Source organism: Arachis hypogaea, chromosome 7 (genome assembly GCF_003086295.3).
Source record: "Arachis hypogaea cultivar Tifrunner chromosome 7, arahy.Tifrunner.gnm2.J5K5, whole genome shotgun sequence".
In the NCBI taxonomy this organism is placed as follows: domain Eukaryota; kingdom Viridiplantae; phylum Streptophyta; class Magnoliopsida; order Fabales; family Fabaceae; genus Arachis; species Arachis hypogaea.
Window position 1 is genome coordinate 698772 of NC_092042.1, and position 19677 is coordinate 718448.

The 19677-nt window shown below is 32.8% G+C and overlaps 4 protein-coding genes, 1 long non-coding RNA gene and 1 pseudogene across 7 annotated transcripts in view; all 6 read left to right on the plus strand.

Moving 5' to 3' along the window:
• The window catches only part of LOC112765592 (probable F-box protein At4g22165), a 136899-nt gene extending 133683 nt beyond the window's left edge, over positions 1-3216 (plus strand). The window contains exon 2 of the mRNA XM_072199849.1: positions 1841-3216. Coding sequence (XP_072055950.1) covers positions 1889-3127 — 1239 coding nt within the window. The 5' untranslated portion in view covers positions 1841-1888 and the 3' untranslated portion in view covers positions 3128-3216. The remainder of the gene's footprint in view (positions 1-1840) is intronic.
• A 4308-nt stretch (positions 3217-7524) lies between these two features.
• Positions 7525-9282, plus strand: LOC112701705 (uncharacterized). 3 transcript variants are annotated; one of them, XR_003153844.3, is made up of 4 exons: positions 7525-7606; positions 7696-7982; positions 8637-8845; positions 9173-9282. It is a non-coding gene; the product is annotated as an uncharacterized lncRNA (long non-coding RNA). The 3 variants fall into 3 exon arrangements; XR_003153843.3 differs by having other exon boundaries at positions 9170-9275; XR_003153842.3 differs by lacking the exon at positions 9173-9282 and having other exon boundaries at positions 8637-9114.
• Positions 9283-9715: 433 nt separating this feature from the next.
• LOC112703838 (probable F-box protein At4g22165) lies at positions 9716-10954 on the plus strand. Its single transcript, XM_025755469.1, has one exon. The coding sequence runs from the start codon at positions 9716-9718 to the stop codon at positions 10952-10954; it is 1239 nt and encodes a 412-aa protein (XP_025611254.1).
• A 979-nt stretch (positions 10955-11933) lies between these two features.
• Positions 11934-13475, plus strand: LOC112701707 (NAD(P)H-dependent 6'-deoxychalcone synthase-like; annotated as a pseudogene).
• A 2267-nt stretch (positions 13476-15742) lies between these two features.
• LOC112701708 (NAD(P)H-dependent 6'-deoxychalcone synthase) lies at positions 15743-17825 on the plus strand. Its single transcript, XM_025752435.3, has 4 exons — positions 15743-16354; positions 16434-16680; positions 17119-17298; positions 17405-17825. The coding sequence occupies exons 1-4, from the start codon at positions 16029-16031 to the stop codon at positions 17609-17611; spliced, it is 960 nt and encodes a 319-aa protein (XP_025608220.1). The 5' UTR covers positions 15743-16028; the 3' UTR covers positions 17612-17825.
• Positions 17826-18029: 204 nt separating this feature from the next.
• On the plus strand, positions 18030-19559 carry LOC112701712 (NAD(P)H-dependent 6'-deoxychalcone synthase). The gene is made up of 4 exons (XM_025752445.3): positions 18030-18570; positions 18653-18896; positions 18981-19160; positions 19253-19559. Exons 1-4 carry the CDS (start codon positions 18248-18250, stop codon positions 19457-19459), a joined length of 954 nt encoding a protein of 317 aa, XP_025608230.1. The 5' UTR covers positions 18030-18247; the 3' UTR covers positions 19460-19559.
• The last annotated feature ends 118 nt before the right edge of the window (positions 19560-19677 follow it).

The window sequence follows — 19677 nt, forward strand, 5'->3', positions numbered from 1 at the left end:
AAATTTACAAAAATATTGTAACGTTTATAAATACGCAATTTTAAATTATTACAGGGATTTTGTGTTTTTGTTAGAAATAATTGATTTGTTTTGACTTTGGTGTGTTGCTATGTTGTGTTTTTTATTTTTTGTTGAATGATTATTTGATTTTTGAGTTCTGGCTCTAGCATGGATAAGATTACAGGAGTTTTATGTTTTTGTTGAAATTATTGATAAAAATGGGCTTTGCTATGCTACCGCTGTTTTTGAATTTTCGGCTCTAGTATTTTTAAATTTTTGTTGATAATTGATTGATTTCATGGTTTTTGTTAATTTTTTTGTTTGTTGTGGCTTTCTTTAGTTAGTGGGTGACCAAATCCTCATAGACAAAGACCAAGAGGAGCTAGTAGAGCTGAAAAGGGTTCAAGAAAAAATGGTGGGAACTCCTATTAATGGAAGAGCAAGGCCAGCTTTTGCAGTTGTAAATCGTGGAAATCATCAACAATATGGCCCTATCCACCTAGCAATGCTGGGTCGGATTATGGTGTTATAGAGTTCATTAGAGAGGATATTGAAACCTTGCTGAATGAAAAGTCCAAAAGGAAAGACAGATTCAATTATAAGGTTAGTTAAGATGTTGTTTTAAGCTCCTTGAGTTGGTATGTTATGTGTTGGCATCAATGCTTGTTTCGGTTAATTATTTGAGTTTGAGACCAAAGATGAACCAAGATTCTTTGTTGTTTAGGTACTATCAACGTGTATTAACACTAAATCAAGGAAGAAGAACTGAATTCAATTATTGTGGAAATAAGAAGGAATTGCACTTCATTGCAAGAGAAGTTAATAAAGGAATAAAGAGAAAGATTAGTAAATTAGATTTTTCCTCTAAAAAGTTAAATAAAAGTTTTGAACAATAAATAATTAATGATACAGATCCCAAATTTCCAATATGATCATGTGAGGTATCACACTATTACTGTATTAGATAGATAAATTCCAAACTCATATTTGATAGCGTTCCCAAGAAAAACGTTATATATCCTCCTCAATTTAATTTTAATTTTTCAACAAAATTTGAAATTTGAAATTAAATAAGACGGGATAAAATCTACCCAAAATAAATAGATAGAGATATGCAACAAACAAGACACTATGAGTTTGTTTAGGTATTATTCAATTATTAGAAAAAAAAATTAGTGTGTTTAACAAAATTTTAATAATAAAAGTAAAAATATTAGCAAAATAAAAAGAATATTTTTTAAAAAATTATAATTTATATATTTTTAAAATTTTTTTATTTAAAAAATATATTATTAATATAATAAATTAAAAAAAATTTATATTATTATATCTAAATATAATTATTAAGTAAAAAATATTTTTATATCAGATATTTAAGTGCTTGTTTGGGCGTCATTATTTTGATAAAAAATATTTTTTTTCAATGAAAAAAGATTTTTTTTATTTTTTAGTGTGTTTGGCAAATTTTTAGTAGTAAAAGTAAAAGCACTAGAAAAATAAAATAAAAAAATCTTTTTTTGAGAAGTTATAATTTACATCTTTTTTTAAAATATCTTTTTTCTTAAAAAAAATATTTTTCATGTAATAAATAAACAAAAAAGTACTTTATATTGTTATACCCAAACATAATTGATAAATAAAAATATCTTTTTGCATTAGATCTTTTAAAAAAAGATAACTCAAAAAAAAATATTTTTTTAGAAGCTCACCCGCCCTAAATATAAAATATTTGTTTAAAGATCCTTTAAAAAAAAAATTTAATATTTTTGAAGAGGCTCAAACAAATCCTATATATACATAACAAACACAGCAAACTTCAAACAAATCCTGGCTTCTGCAGTTTGCGTCTCACCTGATATCTGGGAATAACATAGCTTGAGTCTGAGATATGGGTGACGACATTGATGGATGGGCAAACATTCATGATTACATCTTGAAGGAAATTGCAGAGCACTTCTATTCGTACGATGATTTCATCCAACTTCGTTTAGTTTGCAAGCAATGGAGCTTGAAACTTCCAGATATCTCCAGCGAGATTTTGTGGCTGGTGGTACCTGAAGAATCTTCCAGTACTCATATTTATGAAGACGAGGAGATCTACCATCTCATGAACTTACCTATTGCTGATGAAGTACCGCTTGATATTCAGTCTCTTGATGAAGACGAGATCCACCATCTCAAGCTACCAGAGATGCAGAACAAATTGATCCGTGGTTCTTTTGGTGGATGGTTGATCGTCCTGGATATGTACCAATGTTCGATGTATATGTTAAATGCATTTACAAAGGTCCGTTTAGATCTTCCTCCACTATCAACTTTTCCGGATATAATTGACTACAATCCTAACAATTATGGCTTTGAATATACTGTTTGGAATTGGTATAATGACAATGGGGATAATTTGCGGATATCGAGGAGTTTCAAAAATAGTACCCAGGTTTGGAAGGTTATTATAAATTCATGTCCTAGCAATGACAATAAAGATTTTTTGGCAGTGGCCATATATGGACCTCGTTGTACATTAGCCTTTTACAAACCAAATGATAAGAGATGGTTAGATCTTTTAACTAGAAAACCGTCGTTTCATGATGTCATATCGTTTCATGATGTCATATTTTTTGGAGAGAAGATATATGCAGTAGACGAAGATGGCCAGCTATACGAATTTGATACAAACACAAAATCAGGGCCTGCAGGTGGTATTCATGAAGCCAAACCTCCCTCTGATGCTGCGGTGGGTCCTTACCAGCTTAAATATTTGGTTGGGTGTGCTAACGGAAGTTTATTGATGTTGGCGAGACATTTTATGCCTGTAAGTCACTGGACTTCCAAATTTGATATCTATGAATTAAAGAAGAATGCAAAAGAATGGTCCAGACTAGATAGTTTGAAAAATTACGTACTGATGATTGGACTCAACTCTTCTGTTCAAATGCTGCCTGCAAGTCTTCAAACCAAAGGAAATCAAATCTACTTTACAGATAACCTATTAGAATTGAAACCGTACCGTGCCGAATATCAAGATATTGGCATCTTCAACTTGGACCGTGGAAGTTGTCATTTTCTATTATGCGAAGAAAAGTTCATGTGTCCTCCTGTCTGGTGTTATTCTAGCTCATTTCTTTAGTGTTTTTATTATTATTTTAAAAGATCATTATTTGCAGTGTGTTTGTTCTTCCTTATATTAAAATTTTAATGAAAACATGTTTATCTCCATTTTGTTATTATTCAGTACTGCTATTTAGACTTGTAATTTCTCTCTCTTCACTTTATAGTTTATTTTAAGAAAAATATTAAAAGATTAGTATAGGATTCGATAGTGTTACCTTTGGATCGTTAAATGGTCCACAACAAAAGATGTTTATTAAGTTTTTTAATAACTGTTAAATAATTTTTATTTAATTTTAATTATAAATTAATTTTTTATATATTATTTAATTATAAAATTTATTTTTTATTTTATAAATTATTATTTTATTATTTATTTATCATGTTTATTAATAGTAAAAAATAAAAATAATAACGAATTAGATCTTCCTTTAATTATAATAAATATTTTGGTAATTCTAATCGATTAGAATTTTGTCCTTGATTTGTTACCTCAGTAAACGCTAATTGATTGAATTTTGTAAGGCATATGAGTTTTTTTCTAATTCAATTGATTGTTTGTGTTATCCAATCTATTTCACAATTCAATTGATTGTTTGTCTTCAAAGTAATATGGATTTTCACAATTCAATCGATTGAATTGTGCATTGCGTTATATATTACGCTATTCTAAATTTTTCTGCTTGTATTAATTAATTATTGTGGTGTTTATTTCGGTACGGCAATAAATTTATACGTACCAGTACAATAAAAATATGATCAAATTAAAACATGACATGTGGATTATGTTTTTCACGTTAATAATTAATTTTTTTAAAATACATATCATATCAATGATTTTACTAAATCACCCTTTACTTTAATAAAAATAAAAATAAATTTTATTTAATTTTTACAAAAAAACTTAAATATTTTTTTTATATTGGAGAAAAACAACCCTAATTCTTTAATTTAATCAAAATTCAATTAACTTTAATTTTATAATTTTAAATATGAATCAATTTAAAAATCAAAACCAAAATATATTTCATTATTCATATAAACTAAAAAATTGCTTTGGCCTAATCTAATCTCTCCTATCCCCTTCATACCAAAATGAAAAATATATCTAAAAAATTATTCTTCTTCTTTGTATACCAATCTACTGATAAAACCTCTCTCCTAATCTCGACTTAGTAATTGATCAATTCAACGCTTTCTGTAGGTCCTATTCTTCTTGGCTTGTGCATTGCCTTCTGCCCTAACGATTCCCAAGTGATTCTCTTTCCCTCTCTTATTTGATTCTCTGGTGTTCTTCCAATTCTAGCTGAGCTTACTTGCCACCATGATCCAATGAGATTTTTAGTCTTTCCAAAGATTTAGCATCAAATGAACTGATTTTGATTCTATTTTTCTAAGCGTTAAAATATAAAACTGCCTTACTGTCTTAATATGTTGAATTTTGAGGGATTGAGTCCTGATGCATTGTTTAGTTTTGGAAATATTTTTATTATTGGTATCAATTCACTGTTTTGATTTTTTTAGTATTACATAGCGCAAGTGACACAGTTATCTTTGTTGCTATAAACCACTAGGATTGATTCCTTGCTCAATTTTTTCAGTTTTGGAAGGCTTTAAGATTTAAGAAGGTGGTTGAGTTGTTGACCTCTGCTGCCGATGATGCTAAATCTTTAATTGATGCAAGTGATAGACTTGTATTATATATTGAAATTGCTCGTTTGTATGGTAATCTTGGGTACCAGAGAAAAGCTGCCTTCTTTTCTAGGAAAGTTGCTCAGTTATATCTTCAGCAAGAAAATTGATTGGCTGCAATTAGTGCTATGCAAGTTTGTTGGGAAAACTCAACACAGGTTTAAATCAAGAACCTGTCTAACAGCGGAAGCACCAAAAATAATTTTCCCACAACCTGTGCAATTAAATGAGCAACACCAAAGATACTCCAAGCAACAAATATAATGGTAGAAATTAAATAACCAGACACCAGAATTTTAACGTGGGAAAACTCCCAAAAGAGGGACAAAAAACTCACGGGACCTAGTCCAGAAAAAATCTTCCACTATCAGAATAATGGGTACACAAATAGTCTTCCTAGTGACACTAGGGCATCTCAACAATCAACAAAATACATCATCAAAACTGGTGGAATCAACATAAACCTTCCACAAAGTGGGTATCTCAAATCAGGCAAAAGAGAAGGCAATACAACTAGCAAGTTATATCCTAATGTTCATCTCTACACCAGGAATAACATACTAAAATTTCATAAGAAATGGAGCAAGTTTACCAATTTAATAAGATCAAAGTTGGCTTACCCTTTTCCCCCAAATTCTTCTCCTCTTCGGCGCTGTAACCTATTTCATTCCTTTTCATTCAAAAAACAAAGAATGAAAAGCTCTTCTCTCTCTCCCGTGCTTCCGTGGCTAATAGCCACCTTATTTCTTTTTTTTTTTTGTTTTAAAGTTGTGGGCCCCACTTGGTTGGGGACCCACCAACAAATCTCCCCCTCACCAACTCAAGTGGGGATAGGCTGCTCCACCAAGCCCGCCTTCTCTTTGCAGGAATCAAACTTCACTGCAGGTAAACTCTTAGTCATCATATCTGAACCATTATCATCAGTATGGATCTTCTCTAGTGCATATGACTTCATCTCAAGCGCTTGACGTATCCAATGATACCTCACCTCTATATGCTTCGATCTAGAATGAAACGTCGGATTCTTGCTGAGATGGATAGCACTCTGACTGTCACAAAATAACACAAACTTCTCTTGATTGATGCCTAATTCTTGTAGGAATTTCTTCATCCACAAGAGTTCCTTAGAAGCTTCAACAACAGCAATGTATTCTGCCTCTGTAGTAGACAAAGCAACACATTTCTGAAGTCGAGATTGCCACGACACAGCTCCCCCTGCAAAAGTCATCATATAACCAGAAGTAGACTTCCTTGAATCAAGATCCCCAGCCATATCTGCATCTGTGTAACCATCCAACACAGGTTGGCCACTCCCAAAGCATAAACAAACTCTGGAAGTACCATTAAGGTATCTGAGAATCCACTTCACTGCTTTGACTTCCCATCAAGTTTAGACCTTTCATCTCTTGGAATGTGAACAAAAGCTCTGCAGCCAAACACTCTCAAGTGACTATAGGAGACATCTTTCCCTCTCCAAACTTTCTCTGGAACATCACCATTAAGTGGAACAGAAGGAGAAAGGTTGATCAAATCTACTGCAGTCCTCATCGCTTCACCCCAAAAGGATTTAGGCAACTTTGCATGAGAGAGCATACACCTTACTCTATCATTGATAGTGCGATTCATTCTCTCTGCAACTCCATTATGTTGAGGAGTCTTAGGAACCGTCTTCTCAAGCATGGAAGAGTGAGGAGTTTAAAAGATGAGAGACCCATTAACTTGACACCTTAAGGTTTTGAGTTGGATGTGGTGTCTTCTCATCTTATGTTTTCTCACTTGATTCCTCCCCGAAATCTTCCCGATTGTCGAGAGCTCCCCACGGTTGGCCCAACAAAGTGGTATCAGAGCCGATGGTTAATCGGTCTGGTGGTTTTAAGGGGTATTCAAGGTGAAGCATCGAAAGTCTTCCCGGCAAAGGTGGTCCGGGCGGCGTGTCCCGCGGTGTTTTGCGGCGGTGTGATGGACGAATACTCATGGTGGTGGAGGAGCTAGAGGGGAGTTGATACTTGATGTGGAGGCTCACACTTGAGGGGGAGATTGTTAGTGTTGCAAGTGTGAGGAGTGTTGAAGTTAGTCCCACATCTAAGAAAGCATGGAAGAGTGAGGAGTTTAAAAGATGAGAGACCCATTAACTTGACACCTTAAGGTTTTGAGTTGGATGTGGTGTCTTCTCATCTTATGTTTTCTCACTTGATTCCTCCCCGAAATCTTCCCGATTGTCGAGAGCTCCCCACGGTTGGCCCAACAAAGTTTTGGCAATGACAATAAAAGCGTATCATATTCAAAGTAGATCCTCAATACCAGATCATTCTCAGAAAAAATGTGAGTTTACAACATTGAGCTATATATCTAGTGTCAGAGGTTTTGTATCTATACTTTTCCTTCCTGATTATTTAAATACTCAATTGTTAATGTCATGTCATGCAGTGCCTTAATACGAAGAAATTTTCTGTCTTGAAGTTTCAAACACAGCCTAAAGAGGTCAGTTTAGGATTGTCACAATACACATATTTCATAACAATTTGATCACCGGTGAAAACTCATATAGCAAATAATTCTTTCCAATGTGCTTATTTGTGAAGGAAAATAATTCTTTCCTGTTAATTTTACTTCTTGTCCTTAGTATACTATGCTATCATTTAGGCTGGGCTTAAGAGGTTGATGACTGATGTACTAAGATAGGTTTATTTGATAATCCTCATTTTATTGTCTTTTCAGAGTGCAATGAAAAACAGCTCTCTTCAGATTGCTGTTCATGAACAAGAGAAGGCTAATAAAAATCTTGAGACTGGCTGCAAATCAGGAGGTTTGCATAACCTGTTTTAAGGCTTTGTTTATACTTTATATTGCAAAAAGGTGTAATTGTTAATGCTATTTGACTATTTGTTTATCCAGCGACAAAAAGAAGAACTCCATGCTAAAATTATCCAGCTTGAAAACAATTGGATATGAAACAAAAATTGGAGTTGGAGATTCACCAACTAAAAGGAAAATTAAATGTCATGAAGCACATGGAAGATGATGGAGATTCTAAAGTTTTGAATGTGATGGATATTTTATATAACGAATTAAGAGATAAGGAACAGTCACTTCGAGAGATAGGGACATTGAACCAAGCACTAATTGTTAAAGAGCGTAAGAGCAACGATGAGCTGCAGGATGCTCGAAAAGTATTGATTAGTGTAAGTTTTTTGTTTTCCCTGATAAGCGCATATTGAAAAGTATTCCAAAGTGCATATTTTTTTTTTTGAACTACACTGTAAGCGCATCTGTTCAATCAGGTTCTGTTTTTTTAATACTTTGATATCTGATTTCTTGGCTATCATTGGAATATGACCCGGTCATTTTATAAACACAGGTTTTGCTTGTTGTCAGCTCAATAAATTCTTATATGAATCAGATAAGATATTAACTGATTGATGAAACTATCCTGTATGAACCACAATGAAAGAAATAAAATTTTCTTTGGAGATGAAATACACTTTGTTTTAAATTAAGGTTTCTTTTATAGTGCATTCTTTCTCTCTTTTTTTTTTCCAAAAGTTTAATTTATTCAGTTAGAAATCAAGGTAACAAAGTAACTCCATTAAAGTCAAAACTTATTTATTTGATATCTAATTAAAATGTCGCCCAATTGATTATTTCTAATTCATAGGTCTCTAAAACTGTACCTATAGAAGAGACCAGCAATGCTGGCTTGTAATGGTGCAACAGTCATATTGTGACGATATTCAGTTCTCGTCTGTTACCTGACTTGTGGCTCATGGATTTTTATGCTCTGAACATTGAAACTTCCTTTCCTTTCTCCATGGTTTCTTATATTTTAAATGTTTCAGGGAGTTAAAGACGTGTACTCGTGGCAATATTGGTGTGAGGAGAATGGGGGAACTTGATATTAGACCGTTCGTTGAATTTATGAGGGAAAAGATATAATGATGAGGAAGCAGAAGAGAGAGCTTTAGAACTGTGTTCATTGTGGGAAGAGTATCTTAAGGACCCAGACTGGCATCCCTTTAAAATCAGCACAAGTGATGGGAAACATCAGGTGCGCCTTTGCTAATCTTATAGATCTATTGAAATATTTTTTTTCTTGATATCGCTCTTCAGTCTTAATAGAATATTTTATCTTTCTTTTACAGTTTTGCTAAAGGGAATTTGTTAAGGTGTTTAATGTAAAAATAACTTATTATAAAAACTAAAACTTTGTAGTTTCCAATGCTTTTATAGTGTATTTATTGAAGAACTTTTTTTAAAGATTTATACTCTATGTAGCCCAATAGCCTTCGTTTATTAGCATTCCATTTATCCCATTATTTTATTGATGGATGAAGATAATAAATATCCATGATAGCTGCTTTGCTTGAAACAGCAGATGAAGAAGAAGCTTTGATTCATGTACCATAAGGGTTGTTTGTGAATTGCGTTTGGAAGAGAAGGGAGGGGACGGGAAAGCTTGTAGTGTAAATTTTACACCCTTCAAAATTATAATTTATATATTTTTAAAATTTCTTTATTTAAAAAATATATTATTAACATAATAAATTAAAAAAAATATATTACTATATCTAAATATAATTATTAAGTAAAAATATTTTTATATCAGATATTTAAGTGCTTGTTTGGGCGTCATTATTTTGATAAAAAAGATCTTTTTTTCGATGAAAAAATATTTTTTTATTTTTCAGTGTGTTTCGCAAATTTTTAGTAGTAAAAGTAAAAGCACTAGAAAAATAAGAAAAACATCTTTTTTGAAAAATTTAAAGATCCTTTAAAAAAAAATTTAATATTTTTGAAGAGGTTCAAACAAATCCTATATATATATACGTAACAAACACAGCGAACTTCAAACAAATCCTGGCTTCTGCAGTTTGCGTCTCACCTGATATCTGGGAATAACATAGCTTGAGTCTGAGATATGGGTGACGACATTGATGGATGGGCAAACATTCATGATTACATCTTGAAGGAAATTGCAGAGCACTTCTATTCGTACGATGATTTCATCCAACTTCGTTTAGTTTGCAAGCAATGGAGCTTGAAACTTCCAGATATCTCCAGCGAGATTTTGTGGCTGGTGGTACCTGAAGAATCTTCCAGTACTCATATTTATGAAGACGAGGAGATCTACCATCTCATGAACTTACCTATTGCTGATGAAGTACCGCTTGATATTCAGTCTCTTGATGAAGACGAGATCCACCATCTCAAGCTACCAGAGATGCAGAACAAATTGATCCGTGGTTCTTTTGGTGGATGGTTGATCGTCCTGGATATGTACCAATGTTCGATGTATATGTTAAATGCATTTACAAAGGTCCGTTTAGATCTTCCTCCACTATCAACTTTTCCGGATATAATTGACTACAATCCTAACAATTATGGCTTTGAATATACTGTTTGGAATTGGTATAATGACAATGGGGATAATTTGCGGATATCGAGGAGTTTCAAAAATAGTACCCAGGTTTGGAAGGTTATTATAAATTCATGTCCTAGCAATGACAATAAAGATTTTTTGGCAGTGGCCATATATGGACCTCGTTGTACATTAGCCTTTTACAAACCAAATGATAAGAGATGGTTAGATCTTTTAACTAGAAAACCGTCGTTTCATGATGTCATATCGTTTCATGATGTCATATTTTTTGGAGAGAAGATATATGCAGTAGACGAAGATGGCCAGCTATACGAATTTGATACAAACACAAAATCAGGGCCTGCAGGTGGTATTCATGAAGCCAAACCTCCCTCTGATGCTGCGGTGGGTCCTTACCAGCTTAAATATTTGGTTGGGTGTGCTAACGGAAGTTTATTGATGTTGGCGAGACATTTTATGCCTGTAAGTCACTGGACTTCCAAATTTGATATCTATGAATTAAAGAAGAATGCAAAAGAATGGTCCAGACTAGATAGTTTGAAAAATTACGTACTGATGATTGGACTCAACTCTTCTGTTCAAATGCTGCCTGCAAGTCTTCAAACCAAAGGAAATCAAATCTACTTTACAGATAACCTATTAGAATTGAAACCGTACCGTGCCGAATATCAAGATATTGGCATCTTCAACTTGGACCGTGGAAGTTGTCATTTTCTATTATGCGAAGAAAAGTTCATGTGTCCTCCTGTCTGGTGTTATTCTAGCTCATTTCTTTAGTGTTTTTATTATTATTTTAAAAGATCATTATTTGCAGTGTGTTTGTTCTTCCTTATATTAAAATTTTAATGAAAACATGTTTATCTCCATTTTGTTATTATTCAGTACTGCTATTTAGACTTGTAATTTCTCTCTCTTCACTTTATAGTTTATTTTAAGAAAAATATTAAAAGATCAGGATTCGATGGGCTTACTGTTAAATGGTTCCATAAATAAAATATGTTTTTTAATAATTATTAAATAGTTCTTATTTAATTTTAACTATAAATTAATTTTTTATATATTATTTTATTATCATATTTATTAATAATAAAAAATAAAAATAATAACAAATTAGATCTTCTATTAATCATAATAAATATTTTAATAATTTTAATTAATTAGAAATTTGTCCTTAATCCCTTACATCCATAAACGTTGATGAATGAACAATGGACATATGTAAGTGGGCTAACTTATCCACTTTATCATCCATAAAAAAGAACGATTTATGGGGTGTGTATACGAGTAGGCGAGTGGCAGCCATAAAAAATTATCAATTATATATAATGTTTGTTTATTAATTATAATTTATATTTTTTATTAATATATATGTATAAAATTATATATTATTATTATAAATTAAAAGTATAAAATCTATAATATATTTATTTATATAAATATAATTATATAACAAGATAAACTTATTTAATTTTTAATTAAATTCATTTAATATAAATTCAAATTTAAATTTAGTTAAAAAAACAAATGAGCTCAACTTATTTTGAGAGAAACGAAGTTGAAACTGATTTGAGTTACTTGGAAATTCCAACAGTAATTGTATCATCAACATTAAGCCTTGCAGTGAGTCAACAACAGCCGCGGATGGAGAATGGAATAAACTTGATTCTATTTAAATCCACACTTCTCTTATTATTATTGGATTGGATTTTCCTTGGAATGGTGGTCATGAGAAAGAATAGGGTGATGCAAGCAGAGACGTATATCTAGATCTTGCACCATATATATAAAGAGGGATACATGTACATTGCACCATATATCATCAAGAAATTGATTATTATTCCATATACTCATAACTTAGCATCCATTAATTAATTCCCATCTTCATATTCCAAATGTCTTCAACAAAGCAAGTAGCGATCCCAAATGTTGTCCTGCAATCATCCTTCAGCATGCCGGTCATAGGCTTTGGAACTGCTGCCTTCGAAACCGGCGACGTCCACAAACAGGCAGTAATGGAGGCCATCAAGCTCGGTTACAGGCACTTCGACACTGCTCCGAACAGGTTCTGGGAGAAGCCATTGCTGAAGCCCTTAAACTTGGTCTTATAAGCTCCAGGGATGAACTTTTCATCACTTCCAAGCTATGGTTATCTGATAACCATCCCGATCTTGTTCTTCCTGCTCTACGCAAATCACTTCAGTAAGACCTACTTAATTACTTTAATTAAGTTCAATAATACGAATGATTAACTTATGGACTTGTGGTAATTCATATGCAGGAATCTTGGATTAGAATATTTAGATCTCTACTTGATTCATTGGCCAATGAGTGCCAAGCCCGGATTATTTAAAGCCTCTTATGATGACGAAAATGACTTGGTGCCATTTGACTTAGAAGGGGTCTGGACTTCAATGGAACAATGTCACAAATTGGGCCTTGCAAAATCAATTGGAGTCAGCAACTTTTCTATCAAAAAACTTCAACACATCCTTTCTTTTGCTACAATTCCTCCTGCGGTTAATCAAGTACATAATATATTCTCCATAAAAAAATTTATTTATGTGTTTATATTCATAAATGTTGGATCACTACTTATAATTGGAAACACCACAAACAAAACAACAGGTTGGGATGAATGCTTCCTGGCAACAAAAGAATCTAACAGAATACTGCAAAGCCAAGGCTATAATTGTAACTGCATATTCTCCTTTGGGAGCAAGAGGAACCTTTTGGGATAGTAACGATGTTATGGGTAGTGAATTGCTCAAGGACGTTGCACAAGCTCATGGGAAAACTGTTGCTCAGGTAAAAAAAAATAAACAAAGATATGCATCAATTATTCTAGTTCTAAGCTTGTTTATTTGTTTGGCATCACTACATATAACTCTCCATTAATCATTTTATTAAAGAACTCAGTTAACTAATGTAATTCTTTTGAATTTGTTACAGGTGAGCCTTAGGTGGTTGTACGAACAGGATGTAACTATTGCGGTGAAGAGCTATAATAAAGAGAGAATGAAAGAAAACTTAGAAATATTTGATTTTTCACTTACCAAGGATGACTATCAAAAGATTAATCAAATCAAACAGACGCGGAAAGGAAGTAATGGTCCAACTACACTTGTTATAGTTGACCTATTTGATGGAGAAAATTAGATATGTATTCACAACAAAGCATTCTTACTTTAGTTTTAGTTTTATTATTTTTAGGTGAAAATTTAGGTGCAGTCAACTTCACATGAAGTTGATAATTGAGAAAGTCCTTAGAGAAAAATTTAATCAAATCAATCAAATCATCTAACGATGAAGTTGATAATTGAGAAAGTCCTTAGAGAAAAATTTAATCAAATCAATCAAATCATCTAACGATTCTCAGTTATCAATTTCACGTAAAAAGTGAACTGCAACTGAATTTTCACCACATTTTTATTACTACAGTAAATCCACCTTCTCATCCAGTTTGAAAGACTTGTACTAGTTTTGGTTATTAGTTTTTGTTGTACTTGTGAAATTAAATAACTGAAATTAAAATAATTATTTTGATGATTTTATCTGCTTTTGTCTTTGTAATGAGGGTCAAATGTATGTTTATCAATTAGTGCGTTCTGTTGTGAATTCAACATAAGTATCTTGCATTCGATTCTCACACATTGTAACACCTTAAATTTCTGTCCCTTTAACGTATGTTTTTGTAAAGTTGTCTTAACTTTATATATTTTAAGTAAATTCGGTCTGGTGATTACACATTTATATTATTTTTAATCACCACTATCCAAATATTATCATTTTTTTTTGTAATTATACGTTAAAAATTAGTTTTGATCACTATACTATCCAAATACTATTATACATTTATCGTTTAGGTGTTTTTTTTTTCCCCGAGAAAAAAAAGTAAAAAACAGAAGTAAAAAAAAAATAGAAAACTACCACTTTAGCTTTTTTCAAAGAGAGAATAATTTAAAAGTTTGGTTTAAATTAAAAAAAGACATGAACTTTTAAAAAGGATTACAATTTTATTAGGATGAATTCAAAATTAATTTGGATTGAAAGATTAAAATTTTAAGAAGTTTGGGTGAATATGATTTTATAATTAATCACATTTAACATCATTTCACAATCCTGCAAGACCAATTAAAAAGAAAGAAAAAGGCACAAAATTCATATTCATGGCTCAATTGCAAATCAAAATACCCTGTAAAGTGTAAACTACGATCAAAGAAAAGGAAACTTAATAGGTAAGCCACGACAAAAAAACCATATTTTTTTTGAATCAAAATAAGCTCAACACACTAATGAGGAGCAACGAAAGAAACAACAAGTACTTCATAAAAACATAAGCTTTTTGTAACTTCCGGCAACGCCATCAATCACCAAAGGATTCACTCTCAGTCCATTCGTTGTAGCTCAGCATTATCTTTCTTATTACGAACTCCACACCTGATTCTTGATTTTGAAAAATCCTAGCATTGCGTTCCATCCAAATGTTCCAAATAACTACAAAGAATCCCGGCAACTATTTCTTCTGCTCTTGTTTCCGCTTATGCCTACCGGTCCACCTCTCAAACAGTTCCCTTATGGTTCCAGACATAGACCACACCTCCTCAAAAGACTCCAACCAACTGCACCACACCTGCCATGTTAACTCACAGAGGAGAAACAAATGCTCCACCAACTCTATCTCCTTCTTACATAGTACACAGAGAGTATCATTGAGTCTAATAACGCCTAGTTTACTCAATCTCTCCTTAGTATTCACTCTACCAATGAACACAAACCACCCAAACAACTCGATTCTCGGCGGTACCATCCTTGGCCAAACTGAATTTGTGTAACTGTAACTCGTTATCTCATCCGACAGAGCCTCCAATTGTAGGATCTGCACAACAGACTTGGTAAAAAATACCCTTTTACTATCAAACTTCCAAATCATATTGTCATCTTTACCATCTGACAGCTTCACCGGCCTTAGCTGCTCATGAAGTTGATGGACAAGTTCCAGCCGACAAAAAAACCATATTATTTAATACATTGCTAACTTAAATTTTGGAGTATCTTACAAATTATTGTCACGACTTAATTCTAGCATTTTGAAGTTAGGAATTAGAATCTCTAACTTTTCCGATCTCTCAAGCTCGTATCCTCGACAAAGGTATGAACAAAACTTGTTAGGAAGTCGGTGAAAATGAGTTAAATCAGGTTAAATTCAAAATTATCTCATAAAAATTGAGTTTTAGTACTTTATTCATGATATAATTTATAATTTAAAATTATATATTATTAAAAATTAAAAGTATAAAATATATAATATGTGTATTAATATAATATAATTATATAATAAAATGAACTTATTCAATCTCAAATTTAACTAATTTAACATATGAATTCAAATTGAAATTCAAACCTGAGCTCAACTTATTTTGAGAAATTGAGCAACTGATTTGAGTCACTTCTAAATTCCAACAGTAATCATATCGTTATCTTTTAGCCCTGTAGTGAGTCAACAGAGGCGGTTGGACATATTCTATTTAAATTGACCCTTTTTCTTAAAGCCAAAGAGCAATGACCATCCATGACCACTATATCAAATTATTAAACTTGTCAAATGATGATGCAAGGAGACATATATCTCTTAAGCAATGAGACTTACGCCCTAGCCAACTGCACCACCACTTTTAATAGTTTAAATATCATAGTCTTTACGTATTCAATTAAGAGATTGCGAATTCGAGTTTCCTATCGTTAATAAAATAAAAAAATCCGAGACGTATATCTAGATCTTGCACAATATATCATCAACAAACTGATTATTATTATTATTAATTACTTAATAATTCCCATCTTCATATTCCAAATGTCTTCAACAAAGCAAGTAGCGATCCCAAATGTCGTCCTGCAATCATCCTTCAGCATGCCGGTGATAGGCTTTGGAACTGCTGCCTTCGAAACCGATGACGGCGACGTCCACAAACAGGCAGTGATTGAGGCCATCAAGGTCGGTTACAGGCACTTCGACACTGCTTCTGTATATGGCTCCGAACAGGCTCTGGGAGAAGCCATTGCTGAAGCCCTTAAACTTGGTCTCATAAGCTCCAGAGATGAACTTTTCATCACTTCCAAGCTATGGTTATCTGATAACCATCCCGATCTTGTTCTTCCTGCTCTACGCAAATCACTTCAGTAAGACCTACTTAATTACTTTAATTAAGTTCAATAATACGAATGATTAACTTATGGACTTGTGGTAATTCATATGCAGGAATCTTGGATTAGAATACTTAGATCTCTACTTGATTCATTGGCCAATGAGTGCCAAGCCCGGATTATTTAAAGCCTCTTATGATGATGAAAATGACTTGGTGCCATTTGACTTAAAGGGAGTCTGGACTTCAATGGAACAATGTCACAAATTGGGTCTTGCGAAATCAATTGGAGTCAGCAATTTTTCTATCAACAAACTTGAACATCTCCTTTCTTTCGCTACAATTCCTCCTGCAGTTAACCAAGTATATATTTTTTCCATAAAATTTTTAATTTATATGTATTTATATTTGAGTTATACTAGGTAACTAATGACTTTTTTAAACAACATGAATAACTACCAATCAAATAAAAATACTACACCTCTAAATTACACACCTAAATCTTAATATTAAAATAATCATTCGTACACCTAGTGAAATAAACATCCGATATTTTTATTGTTCACATTGTTTAGTATTTTCATTGTGTAACCAATAATATTTTTGAACAATATATGAACAATGTGAATTAATAGGGTTAAAAGAGTAAATTAATCTTAAATTTAATTAGTAGCATTAAATTAGGATGTAGTGTATTTATATTTGATTAGTGGTTGTTCTTGTTATTCAAGATGATCATTGTTTACCTAAACATATGTTGGATCACTACTAATAAATGGAAATACTACAAACACACAACAGGTTGAGATGAATGCTTCTTGGCAACAAAAGAATCTAACAGAATATTGCAAAGCCAAGAGTATAATTGTAACTGCATATTCTCGTTTGGGAGCCAAAGGAACCTCTTGGGGCAGTAACGATGTTATGGATAGTGAATTGCTCAAAGAGGTTGCACAAGCACATGGAAAAACTGTTGCTCAGGTAGAATAAAAAATTCAAGCTATGAATCAATTCTACAATAACGCTCCATTAATTATTTTATTAAAGAACTTAGTTAACCAATGTAATTCTTTTGAATTTGTTATAGGTGAGCCTTAGATGGTTGTACGAGCAGGGTGTGACCTTTGCTGTGAAGAGCTACAACAAGGAGAGAATGAAACAAAACTTAGAAATATTTGATTTTTCACTTACAAGTGATGACTATCAAAAGATTAATCAAATCAAACAGACGCGCAAGTCAGTTAACAATCCAACTACCTTTGTTGTTGCTGACCTATTTGATGGAGAAAATTAGATATTTATTCACAAGAAAGCATCTTGTTTTAGTTTGTCTTTGATGTCTTTTAATTTTCTTTAACTTTCGGTATTTTTATTATTGTTACAATAAATCTACCATCTCATCCAGTTTCAAAGGCTTGTACTAGTTTGGGGATCATGCTTTATTAGTTTTTGTTGTACCTGTGAGATTAAATAACTGAAATTGAAATAATTATTTTTATGATTTTATCTGCTTTTGTCTTTGCACTGAGGGTCAAATACTCAAATATATAGTGCGTTCTGTTACCTTAAATTTGTCCCTTAGCGTATGTTTTTATAAAGTTCAATAATTCTCAACTTTATATATTTCAGATAAGCCCATTCTGGTAATTACACATTTAAATTATTCTGATAATCACTATCAACTTTAGTTAAAAAAAGAAGAGAATAATTTAAAAGAAAGATAGATAAGTATGACATATTAAGAATCAAAGCGTGGAATAATGCCAAAGAGTTGATGCATGAGAGCTCACAAGCTTAATTTCAAACTTCTTGGATAAGATGAATCATCGCCAACCAATAAAAAATTGGTAAAAATTGTCACGAGACAGAGCTGATGAAACACAAAAACAAAGGAATTGTAAGTTGAGAGAGCAAGGCAAGAAGAAGAAGCATGTCCTCAACAACAAAAGTAGCGGTCCCAAATGTTGTCCTGCAATCATCAATCAGCATGCCCGTGATAGGCCTAGGCACTGCGGCCGAATCCAACGACGGAGAAGCCATCAAACAGGCGGTGATAGAGGCCATCAAGGTCGGTTACAGGCACTTTGACACTGCTTCTGCTTATGAGTCTGAGCAGGCTTTGGGAGAAGCCATCGCTGAATCCCTTAAACTTGGTCTAATTGGCTCAAGGGATGAGCTTTTTATCACTTCCAAGTTATGGTTACCTGATAACCATCCCCACCTTGTTCTTCCTGCTCTACAAAAATCACTTGAGTATGCAACTCTTTATTGCTCAAACTTCACAAGTAAGTAGTTAATTTCTACTTATATATACATTACTGGTTGATGCATGCAGGACTCTTAGATTAGATTACTTAGATCTGTACTTGGTCCACTGGCCCATGAGTGCCAAGCCTGGAACATGGAAAGTTCCTTTTGAACAAGAGGATTTGGTACCATTTGACTTAAAGGGTGTATGGACTTCAATGGAAGAATGTCAGAACATGGGTCTTACAAAATCAATTGGAGTCAGCAACTTTTCTACCAAGAAACTTGAAGATCTCCTCTCTTTTGCAACAATTCCTCCTTCTGTTAATCAAGTACTACACTCTCTTAATGATTTTAGTCATGTGTGTTTATGTTAGATCACTACTAATTAATGGCATCACCACAAACACAAACAGGTTGAGATGAATGCTTCCTGGCAACAAAAGAATCTAACAGAATACTGCAAAGCCAAGGGTATAATTATAACTGCATATTCTCCTTTGGGAGCCCAAGGGACCCGTTGGGGTAGTAACGATGTTATAGATAGTGAATTGCTCAAGGACATTGCACAAGTTCATGGAAAAACTGTTGCTCAGGTATAAATGTATAATTGCATTGTCTTTTATTATTCTTTTTTCTCTAACTCTCCATTAATGCACTAATATAATCCTTTTTGAATTGGTTATAGGTAAGTTTAAGATGGTTATACGAGCAAGGTGTGACTATTGTGGTGAAGAGTTACAATAAGGAAAGAATAAAACAAAATTTAGACATATTTGATTTTTCACTTACAAATGATGATTACCAAAAGATTAGGCAAATCCAGCAGGAGCGCAAGGTGAAGAACGGCCCTGCAGGATTCGATGTCATAGATCTATGGGATGGAGAAAATTAGTAGTTTATATATTTCTTTGAGTTCCATGTTAATGACTTATTTCGATAGTCCTTGCGAAAAGCCTTTATATGTTTAATAGAGGGACGACTAATCTCCCAAAGTATCTGTGATTTCTGACTTTACATACCACAGTTCCAGCGTATTTTTTGTGTTAATATAGAATTAAAGAACTCAAATAATTTTAGAAATAGAAGGTTATTACGTCGTAAATTTATCGA